The sequence below is a fragment of the Otolemur garnettii genome, unplaced genomic scaffold (assembly GCF_000181295.1).
Source record: "Otolemur garnettii isolate 467f Iridium unplaced genomic scaffold, OtoGar3 scaffold00025, whole genome shotgun sequence".
NCBI classification, from domain to species: domain Eukaryota; kingdom Metazoa; phylum Chordata; class Mammalia; order Primates; family Galagidae; genus Otolemur; species Otolemur garnettii.
Genome location: NW_003852420.1, coordinates 1,861,032 through 1,873,918, shown reverse-complemented (window position 1 = coordinate 1,873,918; position 12,887 = coordinate 1,861,032). Strand labels below are relative to the sequence as shown.

Here is a 12,887-nt window from a genome sequence, read left to right as displayed (position 1 = left end):
CCCAGCTTGTCCTCTTAAAAGAGGAAGATTCATTATTACAACATAAAAATGGGTGGTCTTTATTCCTAATACAGGACTAGATTGCCAAAATGGCAAGTCTGTAACAAAGTCTTAGGTGACCAGTCTCTAGCATCCTCCGATTGACCCCCTCAACTAAGGAGGAAATCTGAAGTTGTTTCTCCAGAACAGGCCCCAAGTTTTATCCATTTTCCATCACAGGGCTGAGAGGGAAAGCCACAGCAGATTCTTAATTTGGATGAGGGAATTCTTTATTTAGTGAGGATACCTTGGAGTGAACTGGTTCCCAAGAGCACGTTTTGCTAAGATTCAGGTCCTACCCCCAGCGATTTCTGAGCAGGAAAATCAACACAGCAACAATCAGGCCAATCACACATAAATCCCAGTATGGTCCAAGGACGTTGTCCAATTTCATCCATTTCCATCTCATTGTAAACTGCTGGAAAGAGACATTTTTTTAAGTAAAAAAATCCAAGCTTCTCACACCACTAAGAACCATCATCTTCTCCCAAACTCAGCACCACTTACACTCCCCATCCATTTCCTTTGCTTCTGTCTTAAAAGATACAATCTTGGCTTGCTTATAGCTCACAGGAGACTTAACTAGCATAACCTCAAAGAAACTTAACTAGAATAACCTCAAAGATTTTAAAAAATATAATTTCTACTTTTTTTCAGATTACAGCTTTTTGTGATACTGCTTGGCACCTGCCATCTGCCTACCAGTCTCAAATATTGATGGCAAGAACTATGTTGTGAACAAGTATATATAGCACATGTCACTTTGCTTAAGGCGTTGAACACAGTATGTGCTGAAAAGAATATCTGCCAAATGAATTCATTGGTTGTACTATGAAATGCCAACACACACTCAACATAACAAGCAGACTCGCTCTGTGTGGTAAATGTAAGACTTTGAATTGTACTTCTCAAAGGAAAGCCAGTCCACAAAGCACTCCTCTGGTGGGTCTTGTCACTTTGTCTCTAAGAGTTGCAGTCACTCATTGGAGTTTTCAGTGATCCAGGATCTATTTGAGACAGACTTACATTAAAAAGCAGGATATCTCGGAGCAAATGCACAGTTTCCAGTTTCATGAGGGCAAAGAACACAGGTATGTGAGCATCTGGACTTGTTTGAGCAGCCATGTCATACAATCTCCTGGCCAAGTGAATGTCCTAGAAATAGAAGAATAGCCCATACTCATTAGGTACAGAATCTTTAGGAGCAAGTAAGTGAAGAGAAACCATTGTTTGAAATAACACAGTTTGTATTTTGTACAAATCCTCCCAAAAGTGTTCCTGCCCTCTTTGGGACCTGTGATTATGTTATATGGCAAAGGAGACTTTAAAAATATAACTAAGGTTGCTGACCTTAAGACAGGGAGATTACCCTGGTGCCCCAATATAATCATATGAACAGAGTTATCTCAGGGCTGAGGGCAGAAGAAAGCAAGAGGTGGCAGGAGAAGTCAGAGAGATTCTAAGCATGAGAAGGACTCAGATTGCTATAGTTGAAAGGGACAAGCATGGACATAGGGACCTGATTCTACAACCTCAAGAGACTGAACTCAGTCAACAATCTGAATGAGCTGGTGTGGATTATTTCATGAAGCCTCTGGTAAAGAACATGGCCTTGATTTCAGCCTTTTGTGAACTACCTAGAGAAGGTAGTCAAGCCACCTGGGCTCTTGACCTACAGAAACCATAAGATCATAAATTTGTGTTGAATGAGCCACTAAATTTCTGGTAATTTGTTTACAGCAGCCATAGAAAACTAACATAGTCTCCAAAAATCTTTCTTGGATACCCTTGGACCAGCTCCTAGTTGTGATTTCAAGAAAAGTGGCAGAGAATACTAGATGCTAATAGGATAGTTTCCTAACGTAAATTTTAAAAAGTAATGATCATTTAAAATTTCTAGTTATCATCATAATATTTATCATATCTAAAGTTATAGAATCTGCTTATTCATTTTTCTGTCTCTAGGTCCTTGAAAACACAGACTTGGTCTGTCTTTTCACTCTTGAATTCCCAGTGCTTAATAGTGCCCTTATTATTTTTTCTTTGTGTGTCCAAACAGCAATGAAAAAACTAAATAGTGTTGCTTTTTTTTTTTTCCTGACACAAGAGTCTCACTCTGTCACCCTGGGTAGAGTGCCATGGCATCATACCTGACAGCAACCTTATGACTCCTGGGCTCAAGCAATCCTCCTGCCTCAGCCTCCCTCAGCCTGAGCTAGGACTACAGGTGCCCACCACAACAACCAGTTAGTTTTTCTATTTTTAGTAGAAAAATTTCTTCAGGCTGGTCTCGAACTCCTAATCCACCTGCAGTGGCCTCCCAGAGTGCTAGGATTACAGGTGTGAGCCACCATGCCCAGCCAGTAGTATTGCTTTTAAAGGCTAATATGTCCTGACCTGATTCCAGAATTGTCTTTTGCTTGAGTGCTCACAGACTATTCCAAAGAAAGGGAAGAAGAGATTTTTCACAAACTATGGTTATCCAAATGTCTCTTTGTTTCTCCTCCACCATCACCCAAGCTATGGTAGTTGTGAATGTTCAAGACCTTTGCTAAACTTGTTTTTGGGTGGTGCCTTCTCTCAACTGTGTTCTGCTTATCATAAACTTTTCCAAAGCATTGTGGCCTGATAAATTGATTTGTTGGTGAAAGAGTAATGCTTCACTTTAAAATACTTAAAATTCAGGAGACAGTGTGGAATGAGTCTTCCTGGTGACAGAGAAAATAGCTGTTGCAAAAATTCTATTTGTGTCTCTAATTCCAACCAATTCAGTAGGTGTTCATTGGAAGGCATCCTGTGGATTATAACAGCTGTGTCAGCCACACATGCAAAAGGCATATTGGCTTAAATAGGAGATTCAGGGAAAGACGGCCTCTGTCAGGATCTCAGGCATCCATTCTTCTTCTTCTTCTTTTTTTTTTTTTTTTGCAGTTTTTGGCCTGGGGTGGGTTTGAACCCACCACCTCTGGCATATGGGACCAGTGCCCTACCCTTTTGAGCCACAGGTGCTGCCTGGCATCCATTCTTATTTGAGACAGGCAATACTTACCAGTTTATTTTTTGAAGTACATGCATTACCATCCAGTCAGTTAATAATAAAAATGGGATGAGCTCATCCCCTTGCCCAGAAGACCTCAAAATTAGCAGTGGGGTGGAGTGGGATGTTGAAAGTCTTTCTTTATAATTCCCAGAGAAAGAAATTACTGAATGTGTCTGGCTACTTGTGCAACTCATATATAAAAAAGTACTAGATTAGGGTGGCGCCTGTGGCTCAAAGGAGTAGGGAGCTGGCCCATGTACCAGAGGTGTCAGGTTCAAACCCAGCCCTGGCCAAAAACTGCAAAAAAAAGAAAAAAAAAGTACTAGATTAAAAAAGATTCCTCATTTGACTAATTGTAAAAAAAATTCCAAATTACGCAAACAAAGAATTTCTCCCGATAGTACTTTGCTGATGGCCATGATTCATTAAAGGAGAAGTCCATTGCATACCTAATCCACTTAGATTTTACTTTTCTGTGGTTCATTTGAGTTTATTTTGCTTTAAATTCAGTGCTTAGGAGGTTATGTAGACTGATCTGCAGTCTCTTGTTAAATAATATGCTTCTAACTAAAATATCAGTTGAGTACTGCCTAGTATTCAGATGTTTAAAATAGCTTCATTTAATTCAAAGATAAAAAAATTCTGCAATAAAATAGCTGGTTTGTGAAAATTGTTCAAATTTGCTCTGCAGGAGTTTTCCAGCCCTACATCTTTGGGTATCATCAAGAATTTCTTATCCTGAGAGAAAGCATGTGAATTGGAATGTTCAAACAAATAATTTGTTCTTAGTAAAACTGAGTGCATTGGATACTTTTCTTCCATTCTTGAGATACTTTGCTAAGAAGAATGTGTTCCAGCTCCATCCATGTAAACATGTAAGAGGTAGTCTTCATCTTTCTTTAAGGCTATATAATATTCCATGGTATATATATATCACAATTCATTGATCCATTTATGGGTTGATGGGCACTTGGGCTTCTTCTATAACTTAGCAATTATGAATTTGGTTGCAATAAACATTCTGGTACATATATCTTTGTTATAATGTGATTTTTGGTCTTCTGGATATATACCTAATAGAGGAATTGAAGGATCAAATGGTAGGTCTATTTTTAGATCTCTAAGTGTTCTCCAAACATCTTTCCAAAAGGAACCTATTAGTTCGCATTCCCACCAACAATGTAGAAGTGTTCCCTTTTCTCCACATTCATGCCAACATCTCTGATTTTGGGATTTGGGGATGTGGGCTAATCTTACTGGAATTAGATGATATATCAAAGTAGTTTTGATTTGCATTTCTCTAATGATTAAGGATGATGAGCATTTTTTCATGTGTCTGTATGCCGTGCCCCTGTCTTTTTCAGAGAAATTTCTATTCAAGTCCCTTGCCCACTCTGAGATGGGATCACTTGTTCTTTTCTTACTAATACATTTGAGTTCTCTGTGGATTCTGGTTATTAAACCTTTGTCAGAGATATAACCTGCAAATATCTTCTCCCATTCTGAGGGCTGTCTGCTTGCTTTACTTACTGTGTTCTTGGCTGTGCGGAAGCATTTTAGTTTGATCAGGTCCCAGTAGTGTATTTTTGATGTTGCTTCAATTGCCTGGGGGGTCCTCTTCATAAGATATTTGCCCAGGCTGATTCCTTCAAGTGTTTTCCCTACACTTTCTTTTAGTATTTTCATAATTTCATGTCTTAAGCTTAAATCTTTAATCCATTGAGAGTCTATCTTAGTTAATGGTGAAAGGTGTGGGTCCAGTGTCAGTCTGTCTTCTGCAGGTCGACAGCCAGCTCACCCAGCACCATTTGTTAAATAGGGAATCTTTTCCCTACTGAATGTTTTTAATTGGCTTGTCAAAGATCAGATAACAGTAAGTAGCTGGGTTCATCTCTTGGTTCTCTATTCTGTTCCATACATCTACCTCTCTGTTTTTGTGCCAGTACCATGCTGTTTTGATCACTATCGATTTATAGTATAGTCTGGGGTCTGATAGCATAATTTCTCCTGCTTTGTTTTTATTTCTGAGTAATGTCTTGGCTATTTGAGGTTTTTTCTGATTCCTTATTTATAGCTTCCTTGAAAACTATAACCCAATTATAGCCCAAGAAGAAAGGGAAAGGGAAGAGGGAGGACAGGGGAGAGGGGAGGATGGGTGGAGGGAGAAGATAGGTGGGACCACACCTATGGTTCATATTACAAGGGTACATGTGAAATTTACTAGGTGTAGAATATAAATGTCTTGACACAATAACTAAGAAAATGCCATGAAGGCTATGTTGACCAGTTTGATGAAAGCATTTCAAATTGTATGTAAAACCAGCACATTGTACCCCATGATTGCACTAATGTACATAGCTATCATTTAATAAAAATAAGTAAATACCTAATTTGTTCTTGTTTTCTTATTATAAATATACTATACATTCATTAGAGGACATTGGAAATATAGGAATTAACAATTTAAAAAAATCACCCACAATTTCACTGAACAGGGATGATTTTGATGATACTTTATACACATTTTCCAACATTTTAATAAATATTCATATATAGGCACTTTTAATTTAGAGATTGTTTTACTCTGAATATTTTGTCTTTTGCTTTCTTAACCTAACAATATATTTCAAACAATATGTCATGTCCTAAGGTATTCCTCTAATCTGTAATATTTTGTAATTGTTGCACAGTATATCATAATGGCTAGTATTATTAAATACTAAGTGCATGCCAGTGACCACTGTCATTTAATCTCACAATAATTCTATATTATGAAGTGACTTTATTAATTGCATTTTGAAAATGAAGATATTGAAGCACAGAGAGTCACTTACACATAAATTTATATGAATTTGTAAGTGACAGAACTGGAATTCAAATTTAGACAGTCTGCCTCTAGGTTGCTCACTTAACCACTAGGCCATAAAATACACAGTGGAATAGTACACCCCCCACAATAATGTATATTACATGTCTTCTGTTTTGGAGCATTTTGGTTGTTTGTGGAGTTTTTTTCAGTAACAAAGCTATACAAACACAAAATATTTTATGTATTTCTGCTTATTTCACTAGGTGATAGATGTTTATGTTATGAAAGGTTATGACCATTTTTAAGAAGTATATGTTGTGTCCTGCTCTATTTATAAAAAGGCCATTTTAGATATATGACTTTAACTTATCCATTCCAGAAAAGAATTCTATTCTGGTGTTCAAAGCTTCAGCTATAACCCTCCATGGGTAGCCAGACCAGACAAACAGGAAAAGAAACATCATCGCACTATAATTACTTTAAGTTTTGACAGGTCTATTTATGGTTTATTCAGTGAATTTGGTTATGTTTTCTATGTAGGATCCAAAAATATGTGTTATCTAGTAGGTCTAAATATATACACTTGAAACTGTTCTCCGAAGATAATTTTCCCCCACTGTTTGTCTTACTTTAGAGTAGCTTTCTTTTTCAACCAATTGAAAAGGTTGTTGTATATTTCTCATACTCCATGCTACAAAAGCATTTTTGAACAGAATCTCAAAGCCCCAGTCTTCCACCTGAAGTAATTGTTCTTCTTTACCATGTTTATAGTACTTTGTCTTTAGTTATTTTTAGGTGTGTGTGCATGTACATGCATGCCATTTGGGGCTTTAACTATAGCGTCTTCAGTGGTGGACTGTGAGCTCTTTGGAGGCTGTCTTGTTCTTCTTGTCTTGTGAGAACCAAGCACAGTGCTTCATGATACAGAAGAGGTGCTGGACAAATGCTCAAGTGAATAAGTGAATAAATGAAAAGCAGAACACAGTAGCATGTTATTATAGTTTAGAGGTAGTAGGTATCTTTTAAATCTAGATGTTCCTCGAAGGATGCATAGAGGAGAAGCCATTGGAGCTATTCTTTGAAAGGTGGACTAGTCTTCAATGGGCAAAAATATAGGGGAAGGTCAGGAGGCTGAGGCAAGAGAATTGCCTAAGCCCAGGACTTGGAGGTTGCTGTGAGCTGTGATGCCACAGCACTCTACCAAGGGCGATAAAGTGAGACTCTGTCTCTACAAAAAAAAAAAAAAAAAAAATAGGGGAGGCTCATTCCAGCAAAAGGTCAGGAGGGTTCAATTAGAGCTCTTTAAGGGAAAGGATAGGTAGCCTAGACTATGCAGAGGGGAAAATTGGTATATCAAACCGTTATTATCAAGGTAGCTTAGGTTGAGGAGAGTGTTGAATGCATAGAATGCATGTAGAAGTCTGCATTTCATTAGGCAATAAAAAGTAAATAAGATTCTTGATATTTGTGTGTTTGCTTGTTTGTACTTTTTTGTAGTTTCACTTGGAGAGGAGGGGAGGATAGAAGGAAATAATGACATAAGAGTTATAATTTATAAAGAATAACCTGGTAGTGTCTTGTTGAATGGATTATGTGTTAATTAAGATAAGGCTGACATCTGTAACCCCTAAATTTCAATGTCTTAATACAATAGTTTATTTCTCCCTCATTCAACATTCCAATGTGTATGTCTGTGTGTGTTTCTGGTTGGTGGTAAATTTTCTTCATGTGGTAATTGAGGGACCTAAACTTCTTCCATCCTGTGGTTTTGCAGTCTCCTGTGGCCTCTGCCGTGTTCAGTCAATTGAAAGGAAAGAGACTGGTGAGCAGTACCATCTTCTCAGCTGCCTTAACCCAGGGAAGACACTCTTCACTTTTACCACTGTGCCACTGACAAGAACTATCACAGGCTGTGAAGGGAGCTGGGGAATGTAGTCTCTGTCTAGGCAGGCACTTCTCCCCCACACCCCTCAGCTACAAGTACTCACTGCAGACTAGAGATTACAAATCTTTGGTGGACAGAGCCACTTCTGCCACAGATGTAAAGGAGAACACCAGAATAGAAGATGCCTTTATAAGCTGAGGTGAGCCCAAATTCAGAACTGAACCAGGTATGGACAGAAGGACTGGCCAGGAGGTGATGGGCAACAAGCTTTGCTCAAGGTTAAATTTCTGAAGTATTTACAAATGAAATGTAAATTGAAAAAGTTTCGTAACAACTTGTGGGGTGAGTGTTTATACAGTATTTTAAACCAGTTCAGGTCCTCTCCCAATGCTTCCTTGGGTTTTACCTGGGGTTCTCAGACAATGATACAGTCAGTCTTGGCACTGGTTTAATTCAAGGAGCTCATTGGCTAAGATGCTTCCCAAAGAAACTATTAGGATAATTCACTGACATCACCCTAGTCCCAACTTCCTTTCTTAAAGACAGATGATAGAAACAATGACCCATATTTTCACACTGATCTACCAAGATTTGATTTTAGACCTCAATTTTTTTTTTTTTGCAGTTTTGGGGTGGGGCTGGGTTTGAATCCATCACCTCTGGTATATGGGGCTGGCACCCTACTCCTTGAGCCACAAGCGCCACCCTGGACCTCATGTTTTTCCCCAGAGGGTCTTAAATTCAGGGTTTATACAACATGATTCCCCCCTGCCTTCTTTGATTTTTAGAGAAACCCTGATAATGATATTATACTCCTCTGTCTCACCTGTTTCCATGAGGATTGACTATTAAAGATGATTGCAAATTGCCTTGCTAAAGCAATGCTTAATTGCTTGATAACTTCAGCACCAGCAAGGCCTATCCTCCTAACCACTTTGCTTTCATGGAACAAGCTTCAAGCTTTTAATATCAGGATATTCATTTTAAAAAATAGAAAAAGTGATATCTCCTTGTTAATTTGATTGTGAGATGGCAAAATTAGTAAACTTTGTCCCCTGGGTCCTAGGTTATTATTTTTCTAATAGCTAACCAAAAGAAACTAATAAAAACAAAGATCCAGTATCCCTCATCAGCTCAATCTAAAATTCTCATATCCACATCTGAGATTAATGGCAGCCTGCTTTTTAAAATGGAGAGCATTTCTGTAGGAAAAAAATATACTTGTGTTTCAGAGACTGATTAAATCAACTACCCATGATATATAATAGGAACTCTAGCAGAAAAGAACAGAAAAATAAGCAGAGAGAAACTTCAAAGTCTTTTTTTGAACATATCAAGGGTGTTTTGACAGTTACTATTTGACATTATAAATAAAGTGTCTAGGAGAGAGATTAGTGGTGACTCCAAAAAGAAAATACAAACCCTCTGACATTTCAGCCAGCTGGTCACAGGCAGGCTGTGTGTCTGGAGAGGACACTCCTTCCCACCCTCAGGGGCTCCAGGCAAAATGGCCATTCTGTGGTGAGGAGACACTGTCAGGGGGACTAAGTCCTCTGAAATAACATGGAGTAGGGGAGCTAACTTAAATTTAACATAGGAGTGTGGTCACTTTTATCCTCTCCATAGATAATGCTCCCCTCATGTTATGTTTTTCAGGTGGAATAATGAATAAAAGCTTTAATCTTATTGAAGACTTACTTAGCAGTGGCTCAAATTCCCTTCAGGTCTAAATAATATTTATTCCACACACTGTTTGAATTCAAAGCCCTTTCAAAAAAGTGTATTCATTTTATTCTCAAAGCCTGGGGCAGGGCAGGTAATCTTTTAGTTCTGTTTTACTGAAGTCAATGAGAGGTGGGGTGCTGGAGGTGGCCAAATAACATCCCAAGAATCATCCAATTTAGTTCCATTCTTCTCCAGATTTTATGAATGGCAGGAAGCTTGCACTTGCTAGGAATGGGGAAAACGGGGCTGGATTTGGATTTGACATTCTTTCCCCTGCTTAGGTAGCCTGGCCTAATGAAAAATAGAAAAAGTGATCAGCCAAAAGACAGGTTGCCATGGAGGCTGGGATGGCAGGGATCAGCTGAACAAAGATCCTTCAGTTGCAGTGTGCACCTTTAGCAGTCTCAGACAGGAAGTTGTCTACCAGTAATTCTCAATTACTTGTACAACTGGAATAAAGAGAGACCATAAAAGCTGATAATTCCCACATTATTTGGCTCTAGAAATGCAGCCGGGAATATAAACACTGAAGAGAAACACATGCTTGAGCACTAAGAATGACTCCTTGGAGGGCCTACACTTCACCCTCAAACAGTGGGTCAGACAGGCCTGGATTCAAATTCTGACTCCACTACTGATGAGCTCTGCAAGCTTGGCCAAAAGACTTACCCTGTCTGCACTGCAGTTCCCCGTCTCATTGAGTGGTTGTGTGATTTCAATGACAGAGCATATGTAACACACTTAGCCTGGCTGTTGTTGTTAATATCATTATTGATATTTAATACACCTTTATCACTCTGTCAGACCCTGATGCCACCTCTGCCTTAATTACATTCACTAAGAGATTTACTGAATACCACCTTGAAGTGCTAGCTGTCTTTCCAAATGAATATGCCTCCTTCCTCAAATTGATTGTAGTGTCTGAAGAATGGAGACACGTATTCTTGAGCCTTTTGAGAGTGCCCAGCCCTCTGTCATGTCCATAGTGAGTGCTTCAGAAGACATTTCTGGATTAATGCCACCTTGGTGTCCAGCTGCAGTCTCTCTCCACTTTCTCCTTACTGAGAGCTTGAGAGTCAATGGAAATTTTGATGGAAAAAAGTCTAAAGGTAGAGGGGAAGGGAAGGAGGGCCCCAAGGAAAAGCAGAAACTTATGAAGCAAATTGGCCTAGACTAGGTCTCTTCTACTTATTAGTTATGTCCTTGGCATAAATGGAGAAAATATAGTATCTATCGTATAGATAAGCAGGACGTTGTATGTGTTGACACATGAGAGTGCCTCAAGGAATGTCCAGTCCTTTCTTTCCTTCCTCTACATTTGATGGCATCTATGGAATTCAAAACATTTATAAATTTTCCTTCCCACACAGCTGTCCTTACTAGGTTTGAATTATCACCAATGTGATTACCTTTGCAATACCCAAGCCATGCTCATACATATAGGCCAGATTGAACATGGCTTGTGCGCTGTGATATTTGTCAGCTGCAATGCTGTAATGTGTGGCTGCTGTTTGATAGTCTTTCTTAGTCCCGTAGCCGTAGTAGTGGTAATCTCCAATTTTTACTCTAGCAAATGCATTGCCTAATAGAAATATTAGAAAAAGAAGAGTCAAAACTCAAATAAGTCATGTGTAGCTCCCAGGAAGTCAACCTAATGATCTTATTTCATCCTTTAAAAAACACCCAATAACCAGTTTGATGGAAGTGTCTTGGATTTTCTATGAAAACACCACACTGTACCCCCAAAGTGCATCAATGTACACAGTTACCATTCAAAAAAAAAAAAAAAAAACACCCAATGAAAGCCTATACACACACACACATATACACACATATATATAATGTAAGGTGTGTATACATACATATACACAAGTAGGGGGTGTGTATGTGTATATATATACATATATATATGTATATGTATGTGTATGTGTATATATATATGAATACCCGAATATCAAAAAAGAAAAAAATCCATTTAGAGTCTCAGAGTCAGAATTAAATATACTTTATGAAATACGAAGTATAACACTCAATGCTAGTTGTGTTCATTAGAGAATAATACCCAGGGTATAGTACAAGTGTTCTTAACAAAAATTTACAAATTTTAACCTTTAAATTCACTTTTTTGAAAGTAGGTTAACTCTTGGGAAACTAGACTCCATCCCTCCTGTTTTGAGACTTCTTTCTCTCCTGAAGCTCTACTCTGCTCCCTCACCACTTTTGCCCTCTTTTCCAGATGAATCCCATCAGCCATTCAAACACGCTCTGGTATTATCTGTGAACAAAAATAAACCCTCTCTTTATCCTGCAGTGTCTCCTTGTAGCTCATGCCCCATTTCTCTGTTTCTCTTTATACTCGATCTTTTCAAGAAAAGTGTGTTCCCCACTCACTGTCTCCAAAGCTTCACCTCCCGTGGACTCTGACTCACTCCAACGTGGCTTCTGCCCCTCTTCCATAGAACTGCTACTTTGAAGGTGGTGGGTGACCTCCATGCAACCGAACTCACTGGCCACATCTCTGTCCTCATATTACCAGCCTTTGAGCAGCACTGGAGTCCTGGGACACATCTGCCCAAGCATATTCTTCTCTTGGCACCGATGGCACTGTGTTCCCTTGATTTCCCTCCTATCTTGAAGCCTCTTTTTTCCAAACTTTTGCTTGACCCCTCATCTACCCACATTTGAAATGTTGGAATGTCAAGGGCTTGTTTCTAACACCTTTTTTCTCTTTCTTCTTTCCCTTCTTTTCTTTTCTCTCTACTCCACTCCTTGCTTCTCTCCACCACTCTGCTCTATCTCATCTCTTTCTCTAGGCAACCTCATCTAGTTCCACAGTTATCTTTACCTTAACAATTTCTGAACTTACATCTTCAGCCCTCTCTCTCTCCGAGGCCCAAATTCTCATCATTGCCTTCTTGTTTTCTCTATTTGAATTTCAAACTTAAAATGTCCAATAGAGATTTCCTAATACTTGACTGTTTTTCCTCCACACAAAATAATCAGTTTCTTCCCTGTCTCATTACCAGTGCCACCACTGCCCAGGCCATAAATCTAGGGGAGTTATTCCTAGTTTTTCTTTTTCCTTCACCTCCATTTTCAAATTCATTAGTAAGCCCATTTGCTTCTACCTCTTAGCCAAGAATATTACAATAGTCTTCAAACTGTTCTTTTATCTTCACTTTTCAATCCATTCTATCTTATGTGGAGACATAAGAGTCATGGTGGTCTTTTAAAATGTGAAATCAAATCATGTTATTCTCCTGTGTAAAATCCTCTAATGACTTCACTTTGCATTTGGAGTAATACCTAGTAATATCCTTACCTGACCTACAAGTCCTGCCTAACCTGTCTTCTGCCTTCTTGACTAGCCCCATCACATGTCACTTTTT

General features: G+C 38.7%; 1 protein-coding gene across 1 annotated transcript in view; it reads right to left on the bottom strand.

Annotated features, from left to right (window-relative positions):
* Window positions 1–246: 246 nt before the first annotated feature.
* Window positions 247–12,887, bottom strand: part of SEL1L2 (SEL1L2 ERAD E3 ligase adaptor subunit) — a 133,619-nt gene continuing 120,978 nt past the window's right edge. Inside the window, exons 17-18 of the mRNA XM_012804109.1 lie at window positions 1,066–1,194; window positions 247–454 (exon numbers count right to left, since the gene is read on the bottom strand). Coding sequence (XP_012659563.1) covers window positions 335–454; window positions 1,066–1,194 — 249 coding nt within the window. The 3' untranslated portion in view covers window positions 247–334. The remainder of the gene's footprint in view (window positions 455–1,065; window positions 1,195–12,887) is intronic.